This window comes from Mytilus californianus, unplaced genomic scaffold (genome assembly GCF_021869535.1).
Source record: "Mytilus californianus isolate M0D057914Y unplaced genomic scaffold, xbMytCali1.0.p SCAF_4, whole genome shotgun sequence".
Taxonomy (NCBI): Eukaryota; Metazoa; Mollusca; class Bivalvia; order Mytilida; family Mytilidae; genus Mytilus; species Mytilus californianus.
Genome location: NW_026262690.1, coordinates 78,356,446 through 78,378,221, shown reverse-complemented (window position 1 = coordinate 78,378,221; position 21,776 = coordinate 78,356,446). Strand labels below are relative to the sequence as shown.

The window sequence follows — 21,776 nt, the reverse complement described above, 5'->3', positions numbered from 1 at the left end:
ATTCTCAGGGGAGTTAATCTTCTCATTCTAGACAGCAGATATATAAGCAGCTAAGAAATGATTACTGTAGCTCATTTGCACTTATATTTTTGTCAGTTAAATTAATGTAATTTATAAGGAATTTAAGAAAATGCTGTCATCTGATTTTGTTCTAGACAATGGTAAATGACATCATACAAAGACATTTAGTTCAAAATAATCACATTTTTCATGTGCTATGTAAATATGTTTATCTTATTATATCTCTCCAGGACATTGCATGTTTTATCACTTTGATACAAAATTTTATGAGCTTTTTGAATGTCATAAGCTCAGGAAAATAATGGTGACTGTTGTAAACATTTAATTGCATGCATCATAGAATTGTCTCAGAGATTCAGATTTATGATGGTTGAATTCTGGCTCATCTACAATTAATGTGTTGTGCAAGTAGGTTTATAAATATTGAATTTGTGCCTCTGATACACAGTCTTATTCATTAAAAAAGACCTTGGCATCTTAATTTTTTGGAGCATGACAAATCTTGGTAATCAGAAACTAGTTATCCAAGTATTTTTTTACCCTTTTTGTTCAAGTTTATTAATATAAGATTGTTCAATAATAGAGAAAGAAAATGTCTTGGGATTCTCTTATCCATTAATCTGTAAAAATATAGGTCATTATTGGACTCGAGGACCAATTTAAAGGACAGACAAAATAATAATCAGTAGATAAACAAACTAAACAGTAAAAAGTTCACTAAAATAGAACATGCAAAACATGTTCATAAGCTTGAGTCAAACTACTCTATAAACAACTGGTTACTCCTGAATAGTAAGTTCAGTTGTGGTAAGTTTATTCAAAGATGCCTTTACTGGCAATGTTGTTAAGAAGAAAAAATGAATGCAAGACTGATTCATGATCTTGACTTTTGACCTAAATGTTGTTATTTTTGTTTTCATTTTGTCAAGGAATTGCATAGAAATCCTTGATTTCATTTGTTTAGTAGATTTCTAATGTTGGTGTATTTCCCTAAGACAACATGCCATGTACCATATTCATATGACCTTGACCTTTGACCTCTAGATGAAGATTTTGTTTTTACAAGAAGACATCAACAAGAACTTTCTTACCATTTGCAATAGACTTATGATATCTGCTAAGTATTTCCACAAGACAATATCTCTTTTGCCATGATGCCTGACCTTTTACTTTTGACCATGCCAGAATAATTTTATCATAAGTAAAGAAAATACACTTTTGATATCTGGCATGTTTGTAAAATGCTCTAGGATGAGCTGTTGTGTACTATTGTGACAAACACATATTAGTAACCTAAAAAGTTATTATTACTAGTAATAATTTGTGTTCCTTTTCTCTTAATAAAACCATGCCGTATATTGGGCTTCAATATGAATTTATGTGTTTTAATTCAGCTAATAGTTTTTAGTTTCAATTTGAAATGATTAAAATGTAAAATTCTATCAGGAATTTTGTTGTGCATTTTTCCTACTGCCTACTTACAAATTCAATTGCATCTTCTTGTTCTGATTGTTTTCCTGTAGGACATTGATTCCTGTAGGACATTGATGGAGGTTCTTTGATACAATGCCTTAAGCTGATGAACAAATTTTCGTTTAATTTCATATAATTTCATTCAAGGAAAAAGAAGTTAAAGTTTCAATTTACGCTATAAAACTGTCAAATCAAAAAAGCCAAACATCATAAAAATCTCAGAATATAATAAAAAGTTATTTGTAACAAAAGAGCTTAGCTGAGAACAAAATACTTCAAACTAAAATTGATTTCTCATTAAGAACAGCATGGATTGAAATTTTTAAGAAATGGAAGGTTGATTGTATTCTAGAAACCAATTCTTACTTGGAGAGAATTGCAATTGTAGTACAACCATTAGTGCTAATTGGTCCCCATTTCCTCAGCTCATTTACTTTAGCAGCCTTGTCAATTATACTCCTCAAATATTTGAAGGCTTCATGAATAAAAAGAACAGAGGGAAAAAAAAGAAAATCAATAATTTTTTTTCAAACAAATCTTTTTAAGCATTTTACATCAATTCATAAATAAATAATATGATTAGATATTTATAAAGACAGGAAGGGTGATCAGAGTTTGAACGAACTTTGAAGTAATGTTATACTTGTAAATACCAATCAATATATTTATAACAAATTACTTTGAAGATCATGAATTTAGAATTCATTTTAGTAGGGTTGACATCCTTAATGAGAACATTTCTTGGCGACATTTGTGGAATTGATGTTTTGGGAATTGTTCAAAAGAGATGATTGAAAGTTTTCTAATGCATTTTTCTCCTAATAAGAACAGTATTAAAACTTCATCAGTTTGAGAAAATTTGATTTTGCATAGCTCTACTACAAGTTGTAATCAAATGCCTAAGATCAATCTTTTTTTTTTACTTTATTTTACTCAAAAACACGTCAGATACAGGGTATGTTTCAAAGTACTTTAATTTTCAAAACAATCTAATTCAAAATTGGTTTAGTAAGTTTACAGTAAATCAATTTACATCTTTTTATATTTGCGGTCGTATATTGGTATGACGTTGGCATTGTCGTCGTCCAAAGACACATTGGTTTTCGCACAATAACTTTAGATTAAGTGAATGGATCTCTATAAAGTTTTACCATAAGGTTCAATACCACAAAAGGAAGGTTGGGATTGATTTTGGGGGTTATGGTACCAGCAGTTAAGAAATTAGGGGCCAAAAAGGGGCCAAAATTAAGCATTTTTCTAGTTTCCAGACAATAACTTGTGGAACAGTGTATGGATCTCTCTGAAATTATGCCACAAGTTTCCATACCACAAAGGGATGGTTAGGGTTTGCTTTGGGGGGTTATGGCTCAAACCAGTTAGGAATTGGGGGCAAAAAAGGGAGAAAAACAAGGGTGTCCTGGTTATATTAATGGACAAATACTTTAGTACAAAACATAATTTAAAGCAGTGTAAGGGAGGTAATTCAAATACATCATTTGAATTACCTCCCTTACACTGCTTTAAAATTATGTATTAAGTAATGGTTAATGAACAATTAAAAGCAGTGTAAGGGAGGTAATCCAAATACTTCGTATTTAATACGCAACAGCATAGTGTATTGCACAAAAGCAAAAAAAAAAGGGGGGTTAATTTTTTATTTTTTTTTGTGGGGGGAGGGGGGGGGGGGGGGGGTCAATTCGCAACAGCAAAGTGTATTGCACAAAAGCAAAAAATTGAATATAAATTCAAATCATATAATCAATTCTAAGTTCTTTGACTACAGTTAAATCTTTTATGTGTCAAATATTTAATTACAATCCAAATTCAGACCTGTATCAAGCGCGAATATTGCGTCCATTTTTGCCCCAACTGTTCAGGGTTGGACCTCTGCGGTCGTATCCAGCTGCGCTCAGCGAAGCAATTTATTGAATATATTTTATGTAAACAGGTATTCTTCTTTCAAATTCTGGACAGAAATTTTAATAAACAGTCTATTTTTTTTTATTTTATGACCCTTAATTTATATTGCTGAATTATGTTCATATTGTTTTCCATTTGCTATGTCTGATTATTCTTCCAGTCTTCAGGCTTAACCACAGGCCCAGCAGCCCAGGCTTAACCACAGGCCCAGCAGCCCAGGCTTGTAAAATTGTTTTCGAGCCTGTAAAAATCATCTCTACAGGCCAACAGAATTTAACTAAAATTTTCCAAAAAAAATTTAGCTCCTTGCCTGTAGATTTAAAAGTTTATCGTGAAAACTGTTCTGATAAATATAGAATTTTAAAACTATCTATCTTAATTGGCACAAAAATAAGGCTGGTAGTTTTGATCTCAGATTTTGAAATCAACAAATTTCTGTTTCGCATACTGGCATACTAGACTAATTGTGATGATTTTTTGAAATTCTTTGTGAATATCCCTGTTAAGCTTTATTTAAAGATAAATCTGTTGATGAATTATAAGAGTTCAAAGTCCCAGTTTTATTAATAATGATGGGTTAAAGCCCTGAAAATTGCACTTTCATTCACATTTACTGTAATTTTTTTGATTTTTCATCCAATTTTGATTTGATTTCCTTTATTTGATCTACCATATCTACATTCAAACCCCTCTATTTAAAGTATTATTTGAAATGAATTTATCATCATAACAGTAGTCAAATCAGAGAACATCAAGAAAGAGATTGTTGAAAAGAAATCTTTTTAAAACATTGAATGACTTCAATAAGTCATGACATCTTTGTGTTTGATAGAATTAACATACCAGCAAAACAACATAGAAAAACCCAAAATCATGACATTTTGCATGCATCTTTCAATTACACTGAAAAAACAGTAATAACAGACCCATGTACAATGTATTTTTATATTCACATTATGAATCACAGTTACCCATTGTGGCTTTAACAATAGAAGTAAGAAGCAGAACATTAGAATAGTTCCTACTTTAAACACGCTATTCAACTCAAAACATTAATGGCAAATATGGAAAAATTGATAAGTAATGAGCCCTTTCCTGCAAAATGGCTATAAATCTCTCATCTGCCAATAGTGGGCTGCACAATTTTCCAAAAATCAGTGGTGGAAATTGTTTATCTGGAATCGCCATTAAAAAGCCATCTTTCATTTCATCTCTGATTGTGAAGACAAGTAAATGAATAAAATGTACATTTACACCCAGTATAGAGACTTTATCTTAACAATGAATAGACAAATTTAATTATAACAACTCTGATAAAACACAAAAGTAAAATCTTCATCACTCAGATGATTCAGATTTGTGGAGTCTAACAGTCTGCCATAACTCTCTGCAAGCCTGGTTTTGCAAGTGGAAGTTAAGCCCTCTATTTCATGCAAAATTAGCTGATGTATCGATTCTTCTTATCACTGCTTTTCAATGTTTGCATAAAGGCTCAAAATTTTCATCCATTTAAGTCCTGTTAGGAGTCTGAAAGCTTCTTATGAATTGATTTGATTTTCATTCATAAATCTTTTCCCCCATCTATCAATCAATCACATCCTGACTAAAGGAAGAAAATCTATATGGAAGTTTTCCTTAAGAACTGGAGTTGTGTCAACACCAACATTCAGAATAAATAAAACCTTAATTTCAGGTTATCAACTGGATGTTTATTTATGAAATGTTGCTTTCAACATCTTTGGGAAACCAAGTTCCATTAGATTTTATGTGAAGCATCATAACAGTACAAAGGACAAATACCCTGATCTGCATTGTTGGAATTGCTTAGAACACATAGTTAGTTCTCCAATTGTTTTTGCTGTAAAAAAAAAATTCCTGCAAAATATATCACTTTGTATTTATTCTTAATTTTTGTGTTTATATTGGGCATTTCTCTTTCTAGGTTTTGGTTTAATTTATTTTCTTATTTTAAGAAACAAATTTTATCATTCTAGTTTAATTCAATATTTAAAGATGTAAGGAGTTGCAGCTTAACCCTAAACAGATTTTTGTCATAGTCTTCTTATTCTCTGAATAGTCGTGATATATTTGAGGCAACTATCAGTAACAATCAACGATTCAATCTTGTAGCTTTAGGGAGTACTTTGAACATTTCTGAAGTAAAAACTTAAACATCACATCTTATTTATGTATAAGAGTTTATTAACTTCTTTTTTGAACCATTCACTCCCACATCTGATTTGATGTTCCAATTCATTGACAGCAAAGGATACTGGTGTTGTTTACACTGTACAGCATCATCAGACAGCTAGTGAAGCTTGAGAAATCGTAGACATACCATGTTGATAAACAAAACAGTGATCGGCCATGCAGCAATACTGTGTTAACAAGTTTTTGGTTTTACGTTTGTATGTTTGTTAATCTAGTTTGTGTTATGAATAAGGTTTTAAGCTCTGTTTCGCTGATGTTTTACAGATTGTATGCTTTGGCCATCTTTTTATTTAAAATCAAAATATGACTTGTACCATAGGTTTTCTTAGGGTTGTTCAGAATTTGATATGCATCTTATTAAATAAAGATACACAATTTTTAAGATGTGAGATTGATGCTCATCAAAAAATTATGGCATCTGATAAGATTACTGACAGTTTTTGCATTCCCATTGGACATCTTTGATTTGTATTGTATTGCTGTTATGTTAAACTCATCAAATATACAAAAGAAGGATAAAAAATGTAGGTTTATGTATATAATAATGAGGATACAAAGATGATGAAACAAGATGAGATGTTTTTGTATCCCCACTGGAGTATCTGAGATTTCCATTTGTTTATCTGTTATCTAAGAATTGTAACTGTTCAGCATTCCCTGTAGTCTGTATTGCTTCTTCATTTGTTCTCATGTTTTTTGTTCTGAGGATTGAAGAACTTACAGATTCCAGCAGTTTAGCCGATATATCTGTTGTTTTACCTGACAGTAAATTGTATTTTAATGTGATAAGTGATTTCACATATTGATAGGTAAATAATGTAAATCTATTATTGATGAGATCTTTGCCATGTCAGAGAGGTGTAGAACAGCTTCCTTTAAATTAGATGAAAGTTTCATTCAGCACTGTGATGATATTAACAGTAGGTGCAATGGTGAAAGATATCAATTCATACTATCTACATTAATCATCACTTTCTTTATTATACAATTTTCTGTGGATTTTAAAATGCAAATTTAAAATTTATTAACATGATAATTTTTGTTTTAAATCATAAAGAAGAAAGAAAAAGGTAAATCAATTCTGTATATTTTACATGCAATGCTACTTTTAACAACAGGTGCTTTTCTTAAGTATCTCTAAGTAGTTTGTATCACTAGCCTGTCAACACTGAGTTTGTGAGTTCGAACCCCACACATGGCAGGTGTGTTTGGCTCACTTCTTAATTGACTAGGATTGTCAGTTTTCCTGCAAAGGTCTGTTGTTCTCCAATAGCACTCCACTGTCCTCCACCAATAAAAACTGGCTACCTGATTTAACCAAGAGTGCTGAAAGTGGTGTTAAACACCAAAAATAAATCAATCAACCCACCTGAAGTAACAGTACAACAGTTAAAAACTTATGCATAGCTGGATATTATTAATAAAGCCTACCAATTCATTCAATGGAAAGTAATAAAAATTTATATTCTTAGTGATTTAGAAATTGTTCCATCCATAATATTTGACCTTTTTTGGCCAAATTGCACAAAGTGCAAAACCAGCTTATAGTATAGTGATTTTCGTTGGCAGAGCAAGTATGTACAAATGTACCTATGTTGTGTAATCAACTCCTCTGACGGGTTTAAACCCAGTTCTTTAACTTCACAGAAAGATTGCACACATATTAAAGTTGTCTACCTGCTGTTTAGAATTGTTTGAGAATTTTTTTCCAGTTTTGCTTGGGAACTTAATATTTTATTTCAGTTTAACATTTTTATATATGTAAAATTTAGAATGGAAATGGGGTATGTGTCAAAGAGACAACAACCCGACCAAAGAGCAGAAAACAGCCCAAGGACACCAGTGGGTCTTCAATACAGTGAGAAAATCCTGCAGCTGGAGGTGGGCTTCAGCTGACCCCTAAACAATAATGTATACTAGTTCAACGGAAATGGACGTCACACTAAACTCTGAAACATATAAATGAACCAAAATTAAAAAATTAAAACAAGACTAACAAAGGCCAGAGGTTCCTGGCTTGGGACAGGTGCAAAAATGCGGCGGGTTAAACATGTTTTGTGAGATCTCAACCCTCCCCCTATACCTCTAGCCAATGTGGAATAAACAAATACACAGCCATACCCACAGTAAAACTCAGTTTTGCCTGTTCATGATGGATTGATTGATGATTGCTTTATGCTATATCAGTGCTTCATTATAGACCATTCTTCATTGTTTAAGAAACATTGTGTGCAACCCTGCCATTTGAGTCCTTTGTACACTTTGTAACATTGTTTTTTGGTTTGATTTGTGTTGGTCTTTGTTTAGCAGTTTAAGTGTGAAGCTGTGCTTCCTTTGACCTAGTAGATATATAACCTTTCTCCCACCATTAGCTGTGCTCTTAAGCTTAGTTGGCAGGGCAATGGCTTACTGTGCAAGGGGTCCTGTGTTGAAATCCCAACTGGTATAAAGTGGTATTTATGCTCTGCTGTCAAAAATATTATTCAATAATTTTGTTGTGCAATAGAACACAATTTTATAACTGTGAACTTTTGTTTCTTTGTTTGCTAATACCATGTTATGGTAAACTTGTAACTTGTGTTAGATAAGCAACTTTATTTCTTCATTGTTTAGTTTTCTAAAGTAGCAATTTACATAGTGTTTCCTAATAGATCTTTTGAAAATAGATATTTCCTAGGTTACAGCAATAGTATATATTGGATTAATTACCAGTAAAGAATTTAAATTCAATAACTTTTTGTTATGGTTTGAATAATATTATTGCACACAGATTAGCCTTTTCTATCTTTGATTCCATCCAAGCTTGCCATTTCCGTTTTAAGGTTACTTAAATGTGAGATAATTGCTGGTTGCTCTGCTTTTCTGAATGTGTCTCTATGTGTTATTGATTGATCTGAAAAAATAAGCGAAATATAGTTTAATGGAGTAAGAGAAGCCGAAGTATTTGAGTGACTGTTAATTGGATTCTATGAGTATCTATGCTGTAAACCAATATTCTATAAAAAAAAAAAGTAACATGTACTAATAAAACTCAGTTGGTTATGAAACAGTTTAAAAACAGTAATTTTTTTACTAATTGATATTGTTTTCATCAGCTAGATAGATGGCAATTCAAATCAGGATTTGGCACTTAAATGTGGTCAACTGACCTTCAAAGGGTATTGGCTTATCAAAGATTTCCAAATAGTTTTTACCATTTTCTGGTTGACTGATACAATTGAAATCAAGTAGTCATACCAAAATGTATGTATTTAAATATTTCTGTTGTAATGAATTAAGTGTTCCAATTAAAAAATAGGACTAGCTTGAAGACAAAAAATTCCTTCCTGAAGTAAAAAATCAAAAGACTACAGTAATTTTGTCAGTGTTGAAACCTGAAAAGGAACTTGTGATATTATGGAGATACTAAAACCAAATATCAAACTTGGAACAAGGGCTCTCACAAAAAAATGTCATTTGGAATGGTTTTACTGTTATTCATGGATAAAAAGTATTAATGGAGTGTGATATATTGTTTTAATATCAAACATTTCTTTTGAATCCCTGTTTCAATGAACCCATATTAAAAAACCTATTTTGATTAATTTTAAAACTCAAGGGAAAATGATATATTTGCATAAGAAATTTATATGCCACAATGTTAATAGGTTACTTTTACTTTTCTCATGTTTTGTTATCATGTATCAATATTGTATGCAGCTAGTTGCTGATATGTCACAATAAAACTTATTTTCGGCCTTTATATTTGATTAAGCAGAGAAATATTATACATATTGAATGGGTTCTGTGTAGAATGTCTATTAGTTTTGGTGCATAGTGTGTCAAGAAAACCGGTTTATGTTTCCTGATATGCTGTAATTAATTTCGTTTTTGCAGTCCTGCATAGACAAATTTTGGTAAAATTAGATTTATTGTTTGTATGTCTTGATCTCAGAGGTGTTTTTTTATCTGAAAGATTCATGTATTTGATCAAAGTTGAAAAAAAAAACGATAAGGTTTTAAAGTGACATTTTAAAACTATTACAGCCGTGCATATCTACTACAAAAATTTCATTATTAGCTCACCTGACCTGAAAGGTCAAGTGAGCTTTTCTCATCACTTTGCGTCCGTCGTCCGTCGTCCGTAAACTTTTACAAAAATCTTCTCCTCTGAAACTACTGGGCCAAATTTGACCAAACTTGGCCACAATCATCATTGGGGTATCTAGTTTAAAAAATGTGTCCGATGACCCCGCCAACCAACCAAGATGGCTGCCATGGCTAAAAATAGAACATAGGGGTAAAATGTAGATTTTGGCTTATATCTCTGAAACCAAATTTAAAGCATTTAGAGCAAATCTGACATGAGGTAAAATTGTTTATCAGGTCAAGATCTATCTGCCCTGAAATTTTCAGATGAATCGGACAACCCGTTGTTGAGTTGCTGCCCCTGAATTGGTAATTTTAAGGAAATTTTGCCGTTTTTGGTTATTATCTTGAATATTATTATAGATAGAGATAAACTGTAAACAGCAATAATGTTCAGCAAAGTATGATCTACAAAATAAGTCAACTTGACCAAAATGGTCAGTTGACCCCATAAGGAGTTTTTGCCCTTTATAGTCAATTTTTAACCATTTTTCGTAAATTTTTGTAATCTTTTACAAAAATCTTCTCCTCTGAAACTACTAAGACAAATTTAACCAAAATTGTCCACAATCATCATTAGGGTATCTAGTTAAAAAAATGTGTCCGATGACCCAGCCCGCAAACCAAGATGGCCGACATAGCAAAAAAATAATACATAGGGTAAAATGCAGTTTTTGGCTCATATCTCTGAAACCAAAGCATTTAGAGCAAATCTGATAGTATAAAATTGTTCATTAGGTCAAGATCTATCTGCCCTGAAATTTGCAGACCAATCAGGCAACATGTTGTTGGGTTGCTGCCCCTGAATTGGTAATTTTAAGAAAATTTTGCAGCTTTTGGTTATTATCTTGAATATTATTATAGATAGAGATAAACTGTAAACAGCAATAATGTACAGCAAAGTTAGATCTACAAATAAGTCAACATGACCAAAATTGTCAATTGACCCCTTAAGGAGTTATTGCCCTTTATAGTCAATTTTTTACAATTTTCATAAATTTTGTAAATTTTTGTAAATTTTTACAAAATATTTTCCACTGTAACTACTGGGCCAAGTTCATTATAGATAGAGATAATAGTAAGGAGCAAGAATGTTCAGTAAAGTAAGATCTACAAACTCATCACCATCACCAAAACACAATTTTGTCATGAATCCATCTGTGTCCATTGTTTAATATGCACATAGACCAAGGTGAGCGACACAGGCTCTTTAGAGCCTCTAGTTCTTGACTTTACTACAACTGACCCTAATTTTGATATGAATAAAATGAAATGTAGTATATATATCAATGAGACAGTAACCCAAAGACACAAAATATAAAGAGCTTTGCAGAGCTAAATATTCAGTCTATAGCAATATGAAGTGCTTTGCAGAGCTAGATATTGTCGTTAATCTCTATACAATATGTCAAGGTTTAGATCACCTCAAGTCTAAACAAATTGTGAATCATTTTAACACGTGTCATTCATGTCTATACAGTATGTCAAGGTTTAGATCACCCTAAGTCTAAAAAAAAAGTGAATTATTTTAACAAAAACAATTGAAGATCTGCCATCAACACCAATTCTTCAAATGACAAAATGTTAAGACATGACAAAAGACAAGGAGGACCAAATGACATTGGAAAAACTGTTTAGATATGACAAAAGACAAGGTGGACCAAATGACATTGGAAAAACTATTTAGATATGACAAAAGACAAGGTGGACCAAATGACATCTGAAAAACTTTAGATATGACAAAAGACAAGGTGGACCAAATGACATTGGAAAAACTGTTTAGATATGACAAAAGACAAGGTGTACAAAATGACATTGGGAAAACTGTTTAGATATGACAAAAGACAAGGTGGACCAAATGACATCGGAAAAAATGTTTAGATATGACAAAAGACAAGATGGACCAAATGACATTGGAAAAAACTGTTTAGATATGACAAAAGTCAAGGTGGTCCAAATGACATTGGAAAAACTGTTTTAGATATAACAAAAGACAAGGTTGACCGAATGACATTAGAAAAAACAATCAATTTGGAATTTGGATCTGTGAAGTCAAAGATTTTTTATTTCCTTCAATAACTCATAAGTTTGGTGTATACGTATATCCAACATCTCTCTTTACCCATATTACAAGATGAATTTTAGTTCATTCTCAGAAGAAAAAAAAAAATACACATGAATTTTCTAGAACAATTGTTTTTTAATTTTTTTAGGGCAATTGTACTGAATTTGAAGCCAGAGTTGTTGCCCAGTGTGATGCTTTAATAGAAGCTTTAAAGAAAAGAAAGCTGGAATTGATTGAAAATGTGCATCAAGAAAGAGAGATGAAAGTCAGAGTACTAAAAGAACAAGTGACGCATTGTACTTCACTGTTACAAAAGACAACTGGACTGTTACATTTCTGCATTGAAGTATTAAAAGAAGGTGACCCGGCTTCATTTTTGCAGGTAAGTTCCAACGCTGTTATATTTTTGTTGCTCTTAGCATTAATGGCATTTATGGAGAACTCTGTAGCCTTGTAAAAACCACAATTTTCATGGATACATGATTTTGTGGTTTTTACAAGGCTACAGAGTTCTCCATAAATGCCATTAATGCTAAGAGCAACAAATATATATTTTTTTCTAAATGCAAGAAAATTGGTTGCCACAAAAAAAATGAAACCACAGTATCCTATACTTGTACATACAGATGTTTGTTGTAAATACATTAGCTACATCTGGTTTGTATATGATTTCTTAGACTATATCCTTTTGCTTTTCTCAAGATATCAGCAGGTCAAGCAAGGTAAATTCGTCACTTTAATCATTGACCATGATAATTGTTGTTGACAAGACTGGCCTTCTGGCCATTTATAATGTCCATGTAAAGCTGAGAGTTTATAGGATTGTAAACACTTCATTTCTTTTAAATCACCTGAAAGCCATGTCAAGAAATGATATTTATCAAACATTTCTTTTAATTGCATTCCAAACCCCCATTAATCAGTTTATCAAAATGTTTTTGTTGCTTGATGTGGACAATTATTGGTATGGATTTGTTCATGCATGTACTACTACTGATACATACAGTAAATGTATATTTTCTATTAGTATTTTTCATACCTGGCTATTGTTCTCTTTTAATTACCTTGCTGACCAAGGTTAATCTCTCATATAACTTGCCTGTGTGGTTTCCCTAAGTGCTCTACTGAACCATGTAATAAAAGGGTAAATAAGGTAATATGAGACTGACTGACTGATGACCAGTATTCAAGGGGAAAAAAAGGAAAAGAGAAAGAAAAGGACAAAGTGGAAGCAGAAATTAGTATTGGAGGTAAAGGGAATGAAAAATAGAAATCTGGAAGAAAGAGACAATGATAAAGGGAGAGGAGAAAGCATAGAATATAAAAATAAAAATATGTGGTATTATTGCCAATGAGAAAACTGTCCACCAGAGACCAAATGATGTTGAAGTAAGCAAGTATAGGTCACTCTACGGTCGTCAACAATGAGCAAGCTATAAAAGGCACTGAAATGACAAACATAAAACAATTCAAAGAGAAAACTAATGGCCAGATTTAATAGAAGTTGCTTTTTGCATTGATGTACATAAACTTTCTGCTAGTTTCCTGATGCAGTCATAGATATTTACTTTAGCCTGTTTATTATTTGATCATTTATAATTTCCTCTGACAAGATTTTGTAAAAAAAAGTACATTTATAATCATAATATGCTTTGTTTTACCTTAATTATATTTGCATACACAAATTATGATATGCTTTGTTTGATAATCTTGCAACTGTTTCCTGATCCACTAATTGATATTTGTTTTTGCTTTACAATTATTTGAACATTTACAATATGGTGCCAGGTGATGTGATTCATTGCATAATAAGTGCAAAAATACTGTTAATAAAACCTGCATACACACCAGGTATCTGTTCAATAAACATGCAAACATTTTTTACCTTGTGAGACATTCTTAGATGAGTAGGGTTTGATGTTGACCACTGACACTTTCTTACTTAATTTGTTTTGACAGACTGTGTTTTACTAGTGCAAAACTATCTTCCAATATTTAACAAAGTGAAAGAAACTATACAGACTTTTTCATTAAAAATAGAAGAGGTTATGTCAAAATATTATTTCAGATGTTGATGATGTATCTATCAATGTTTTACATGGTGTAGTAGTTCCCTACACTTGTCAGACAGAGATCTACTTTACTTCATACAGGGATGAGAACACCCAGGTAGATCAGCTGATGTGGTCAGGTGTAATAGAGTAGGTGTAAATGTCTATCAAAAACAACAAATGTTTACATTTTATGGTCAAATTCACAGGAAATCAACGATAATGATCATTATTGGAAAATTAATATAGTATACCACTGGCTACTAAGGATTTCTGAAAAATAAAAATATTAAAATGTTTTTTTTCAAGAGTATCAACTTTTGTTTACTTGCATCCATAAAAAAGTTGGAAAACCAAATATACCAACTGTTTCCTCAGATCAAATTTATATTAAATTCAATGTTCTGCATAGAATATTGATATCAATAAAAACAGATTTAATTAGTTTTATTTCCTTTGCTTTTGATAAAATGAGGGTTTTTGATAGGTAAATAATTTAGTTTATTGTTAAATATGCAAAAAACCTTACTTCAATACAGTCATGACCAGGTCTAAGAGATGTCGGGTTTTCTACATAATTTTAAGTTTTAGTCATGCTGATAGAGCCCTTTTGTTTTTTATGCTTCCAAACGTTTTACATTATTGGCTTTCCAATCTTAAGTATGATCAAATTGATCTAGAATCTTGTGTTGCCTATAAAGACATCATATCATACTTTTTTTTACAGAAGTTTTTTATTTGACATACAGTTTTGTGTAAAAACTATACATATTTTAACCATTTTTTAAGCTTTCAGATATGATGAAAATATGTGATGGTATCTTTCCTTGATTTTTCACACAAACTATCCACAACTGCTATGTTAATGTTAAAAAGTGGATACATTCCATTGATGTCTTACATTTCAATGAATTTTTGATCATTATGTCATAAAAGTTTCAATGTCATACAATGAAACCAAGAAAGAAAGTGAATAATTGATGATCAGATGGCATTGAACAATGCCAATTAGAAAAAGTATATATTTTTTTAAATAAAGAAAAACAAAATATTTTGATAAGGTGTCAGGAATTTTTCAATATTTTTTTAATTCTCAGGTGGTTACTCACAGATAGCATACTCAATGTTAGCATACTTAACCGCACCATTACTTTCTTAAAAACTAATAACTGTTTTGATGTACTAACTACTTTTTGGTATCAGTTCTCAATGCCATTAAGAAAACAACAGAAAAGAAATAATTAAATGCATCAGTTGCTGGTCTGATTAATTATATTAATTCCTGGACATAATGTCTTTAATGGCATTCAGTTGGATGTATTTTTATACAATTTCTCTGATTGATGATTTGATTATGTAAGGACTTCAAACGTTTTAATTATAGAGCTATCTTTTGTTAATACCCAGACACCCTGATAAAGTTCATTACTGCACAAGAAATTATTCCCTTTCAGATGATATCAAATGTCTACTGCTTTCAGTTGACAAGAATTGTCTCAGCTTTATGTTTTTCCATTTAATCATTTTTTGATAAAAATAAAAAGAAACAGCTTCCCTGGGGAGAAGAATTTCTAAATGATAAAATAATTTGTCAGCTTAATATCCATACTGGTTTTTGTATCGTTTTCTCCTTTTAATTGTTTTGATTGCTGATGCATATAATATTATATGCATTTATAGGAATAAAAAATTTATGACAGAGAAATAAATCACCATTTTGAATGTGATGTTTTGTGATTTATCAGCAACAATCGTTGTCATATTAAATTATTCGACTGTAAATATTAGGCCTGTTAGATGATTACGTTGATGGTTTTCTGATATGGACCAGGAAATTACAAGTTTTACTTTTGCAGGATATGACAAGCACTGTTTAAGAAAAAAGCAATATTACTACATTGTAGATTTACGACATAAATTCCTCATTATTGTTTTTCTTTAATTCTATCCGGACTTATACTCTTCTTTAAGCCGATTGTTTTTCATAAACGTTGTGTGAATTTGTTGTCCTCTCATATTACCTTGTGTTTGAAAAGAAAACTTCAAATTTCTTAGCTGATATGTGATCTTGCTTTTGTGTAAGAACATTGTTGGGTTGTCCTCAGCTCTTTAATTGTTAAAACTCAATTATGAAATTGAAATTATTTGTCATTCACTGCCTTGGTCATTGTGTAAAAAGGCATCCCATATAAGGTAAGACGAGACAAATACTTGATTAAAGTCTTACCTTTTTATAAAGCTATATTTACAAAATACAATAATATTACAAAATAATTTATAAAAGAGCCACTCTAAAAAAAGTTATGAGAGACTTTACAGATTTTAATGCAATCTATATTTATACATATATGCACATAAAATAGAACACCCCATCATTTAAAAATGATTATGGTAGTAGTTAAAATTAGAAATATAAAGTATGCAATTGTTATGAACATAAAGTATATCTTTTCTTAAAAATATTTCATTGCAGATTTTTTAAGGAAAAATAACTTTGCCAAAAAAATAGTAAAACAATCACATATCCTAACAACCACTTTCTATTTCACATGAACTATTAAAAATGTTTAAACATTATTTCCAACAATATATATAAACATTATATTATGCAAAATCATAACTGTCTTTTGTGAAGAGATATAATATACCTCTGGATGCATTGTGCAGAATCATACACTAGGCAAGTATTGCTTCAAGTTTTTAAGTAATATTTTTGTACAATGAACTTCAAATGACAATTTCTGGGTAAAAGTATTAAGATTCAATATAAGATATACTTTATTGTGATTTCTGAAAGATTAAAAAGGAAGGAATTTAATTAAAATCTTGATTTATTTTTTGAATAGACCCTGAATGTTACCCTGAATGTTCTGAAGTGTACTTATTGTTGTTTATTAAAAGTAAAGTGCCTAGGATAAGAATCAGATTTGTCTATTTGACATTATTAATGGGAGCATATTAAAATGAAATAGCCCTCATCCCCCATGAGGATAAGAGAGATTTCATTCTTACAAAGACAAAGATGAAAATAACTTTTCTTGAGAAAAAATACTTTTCTGTTATCAGTAAACTAAATAATGCTTGACAAATGAAAGATGACCTGCAGCCATCTCTTAAGGTTCTAGTTAAGTTACAATGAGCCCTAATCTATTCAACCACAATGGCCAGTTCTATAAATCACAATGTGCAGTAGGCTTGAAGATAAAAAATAATCATTCTTCTGATGTTTATTCTCTTTGATCATGGTCAGCCTTTGACCATTCATTAATAAGTGACCTCTTTTTATTATTTGTCCAGTCTGTCTGGCACCCTGACAATGGCTGCATCAAGCATCCACCTTTCATATTGATTCTAAAGATGGCATTCTGTAATTATTTATAGCTGATTGTTCCTCCTCCATGGTGACTGCTTTTATTAGTTTTTGTCTTGAGTTCTATGTCCACATTTTAATTGAGATATCCTGCAGTTGTTGTGAAGCTGTAGACTGCAAGTTTTATTTTTTATGACTTTCAAAGCTTCCTGCTTCTGTGATTTATTGTTTTGTAAAGTACAGTTGATTTTCGCTGCTGCCTATTCCTAGGTTTTCTCTGGTCTATACTTCTATTTTAAGCTTTTTTTTATAATAATAGTTGTCTTCATTGATTGATTGATTGTTTTTCGTAGCTTAATATTTATAAATATATAATAGCAATTTTACAGAAATACTTAAAGTACGAGAATAAGTTAAAAGGATGGTCTTATGAAGAGCTGTGCTCAAATTTTGCCCCCAAAAAATTGTAATGTAAATTCAGAAATTATTTTGGCATTTATTATTGCGATTTTTCAAGAATGGACAAAAATGCTAGTTTAATTATTGCTATTTCGAATAAAATATGCATACAGAGAAATGTTTCAATTATCAGAATGCAAGTTCTTACTATTGCGATACTCATCCAGTCACATTATTCGCATTAATAAAAACCTTGCAATAATTTCTGAATTTATAGTAGTTGAAATTATCTAATATAATTTTCAACTACTAGTATGTAATCAATCCATAGTTTTTTGGTCCATTTAACTTTTCCGCTAGTCCATTAATTTTTTAGACAATCATGTAAGTTTGTTTTTTTGGCCCCATTTATGGACATTATGTTTTTCGGTCCATGCGTCCGTTCGTCCGTTTGTCCCGCTTCAGGTTAAAGTTTTTGGTCAAGGTAGTTTTTGATGAAGTTGAAGTCCAATCAACTTGAAACTTAGTACACATGTTCCCTATGATATGATCTTTCTAATTTTAATGCCAAATTAGAGTTTTGACCCCAATTTCATGGTCCACTGAACATAGAAAATGATAGTGCGAGTGGGGCATCCGTGTACTATGGACACAATCTTGTTTTTATTATAATCTCTTGTTGACCTTTGTCAGATTTGAGTTACGGTAAGTTAATCCTTTAACAAAGAAAATGTCCATCAAAAAGGACATGGTCAACTGTTTTAGAACATGACAAATGACAAATATAGTCTTCCTTAAAGAGTTGCCACACAGATTCTCCAAAATTTGAATTCATTATAACTGTTTGTGCATAAGTTTATACCATAAATATCAATCTTTTGGATTTCCTCCTGGGTATATCCTGAACTTAACCTCATCTATCAGATAGTATTAAAATTTTATGTATTCAATTGTTATACTTTCTTTGAAAAACATTTCAATGTTTTCTTAAGGTTGTTAAGAGATGAAATATTGATATATGTTATAGATAAAATATTAACAAATTGGTTGTTGAAGGGTAGACACTGAGAAATGAGTTGTTTAGAAAGCCATAGGATCCAGGATAAGAACCAGATTTGACTTTTCCTCTGAGTATGGAATTTAAATTTTATATAATTGATAATCATTCAGTCAAATTCAATCAAAACTAGTACATTTGAATAGTACTCGACATATTTTATATCTTATGATGTTTGGCCTTAGTCATTTCCTTATCTACTCCATCATACAATGAATATTCCTGTGAATTCCTTTGTTCACTGAGACAAAAACATTTGATGTTTATCTTCATTGACCATGGGTCAATTAAAAGTCCAATACATCAATGACCACTACAGAGTGTCCAGTCTGTCAGTCTCTTGTTTTATTGATTGTGTGGCACCAACACATTGTCATATTTCTCTAATTGCTGCATTCTCCTGTGATTTATAGCAGATTGTTGTACCTCCAAGCTATTTAGAATTTATTTGTTTTGTTCTTGTCCACCACCCAGCTGTGTTTGATTGTCCTAGCATTCTTGAGACAGAAAGCCATACCACTGACTATAATTATTTTATTTTTGTCATTTTAGCTTCTGTTTTACATCCAGAAATACTGCAGCTTTTCTCACAAGAACATATTTTAAAGACATTAAAATTGAAGTGTTGATTGATTGATTGATTGATTACGGTTTGGTAAATGTCCAGTGGCAAATATTTTATGCATATTCAATAGCAATGATTAAAGATTACAAAAATAAAAAAAGTAAGATTTTTAGATTTTTCTTCATGGGACACAGTGTGAAACTGTTTGAATGAAAAATCATGGGACACAGTGTGAAACTGTTTGAATGAAAAATCATGGGACACAGTGTGAAACTGTTTGAATGAAAAATCATGGGACACAGTGTGAAACTGTTTGAATGAAAAATCATGGGACACAGTGTGAAACTGTTTGAATGAAAAAGGTGCTTGTTCCAAATGGAAAAAAAAATTGATCATTTAAGAAACAACTGAATATTGTTATTTTCAACTTATAAAATTTCAGACTTTGATTTGGCATTAGAGATGCATCCTTTTTCAAACAGATACCAGCATATTTAATAGCAGATACCAATGTATTCAAGTAACAGGTTTCATTATATAAGTAATCTGCAGCATAACAGATAATCAACATCAAATATTGTTATTTTTATTAAAATATATTTTATTTATTCAAAAATAAATTTTAATGTTTTTTAATTGCCAAAAAAACAATTGACAGAATGCTAAGCTTACAACAATAACTAATCACAACAATAACTAAAACTCACATTTTGATTTTTATAGGTAATATTATACTAGAACAAGTAGAGAAATCATATTAATTTATATTGTTGATTCATAATTCTGAATTTACAGCATTCAAAAATTTGTTTTACATTTCAAGGATTCCAATTCTGATATGTCAAAATTAAGCTTTAATTATTCTGAAAATAAACCACTGATTTGATGATACAAAGACATATAACTCCCTGTATCATCTTAGATCTAAAAGATGACATGTATTATCAGATAGTCTTTTAAGTTTGATAAGAAAAAAATATCTAATTTGTTCCAATCTATAACTTTGCATTGATGTTAAAAGGAAAGTAGATTGAATCAAGATTGAGGGAACATTACAATATATTTTGTGGTGTATTAAATGTTTGAAGCAAGACGTTTTTGCAGTATGACAAGGCAGGGTTTCTGTCTATTTGTGTTTGATGTTCACAATATTAGCCTAAGTGAACCCTGTAATGATTTCAGAAGAAAATTGACAACATTTACATCTCTAATCAAATTTAATCAATAGACTTTTCTGTTGACTGAATCCAATTTGATTGCATTTGATGTACTGTAAAATCTGTTTGATATCAAAATGTCCTTTATGCCCTTCACCACCTAAATAATACCCTTTACATTTGAAAGTCTTTGTTTTGTGATTCTTATAAAAAATTAAAAATTTTATATATGAAGAAAATCTTTGTATTTCTCTTAATTTGAAAATTTGCTGCTGGTTAAATTGAGCTATTACACAATGCATAAAGGATTTTACTTTACACTACCATCTTGTTGAGTATATTTCCTTCATTACAGCTTCTGTATTTGGTGACAGAACACTGAAACAAATTATTGACTATGTTGTGATGCATTTCCCTAAAATGCTTAAAATTGGTAGAAAACACTTTTAAGAAATTCTTAACCTGTTAATTCCCATTTAACCTAGAAAAAACATGGAGCTGGCTTAATTGAATTCACACCATGAAAACAACTTTCAGAAAATAAAGGGTGGTTTTAACTGAATAAAATACATCTTTACTTTTGGGCTTACAATGCGATAAACTATTTTTTTGATACAAAGTTTTAAAGTTTTAAATTAATTCCATATGAATAATTGGGGATATGGGTTATATGTCAATCAGACAGCGACTCATCAACACAATTCTGCCTTCAACAATAGATAAAATTTCTATAGAATATGGCAAACTTTTATTCCCTCCATGTCTTGGAAAGTTGTGGTTACTATCATAGATATGCCATCTCATCAAATTTCCCAAATGACCTCACAAAAAAAAAACCTCATTGCTAATAATTATTTTGATTAGAAAAAATTACAGAGATGGCAAGCAGTCAAGTGTTGCAACAGATGACACTTTAAAAGAAGTGACATTTAATCATTAAATGGTTATCATTTTAATTAAGACTCCCATAGTATTACTCATACTTGTCGCTGATCTAAAACAGTTAAAACGGTGACAAAAACAGATTTAAGAACCAAGAAATTCAATATTGGTCCCATCAATAATATTGCTTCCCATTTGTTGATTATTCATCCAGTGCTTTGGTAATCAAAATATTTGAAGACAAATTTGTAAAGGAATTTTAAAGAATTTAAAGTAAATCAAATATTACAGATTTTGAGGATAAAAGACAACTTTAAAGTTGACAAGGAAACAATATTTGATTTCAAAGAAAAAAAGTTTTTATTGAAGAAATCATCTTATCTGAATGCTTCTGTTGATGCAATTTCAATATGCCACATGTTTCCCTGTCAAATTGTTTGAAGGAACTACGACAGGACAGCCAAATCAATAAGATAGTATTATGAAAGTGTTTCATTAGATTTTATTCATACTGAATCTCATCATAAATAAAACAGT

At 30.8% G+C, this 21,776-nt stretch overlaps 1 protein-coding gene across 1 annotated transcript in view; it reads left to right on the top strand.

The window, feature by feature from the left end:
• Positions 1-21,776, top strand: part of LOC127738564 (E3 ubiquitin-protein ligase TRIM9-like) — a 62,728-nt gene that overhangs the window by 12,045 nt on the left and 28,907 nt on the right. Inside the window, exon 3 of the mRNA XM_052249853.1 lies at positions 11,967-12,200. Within this exon, the coding sequence (XP_052105813.1) occupies positions 11,967-12,200 (234 nt within the window). The remainder of the gene's footprint in view (positions 1-11,966; positions 12,201-21,776) is intronic.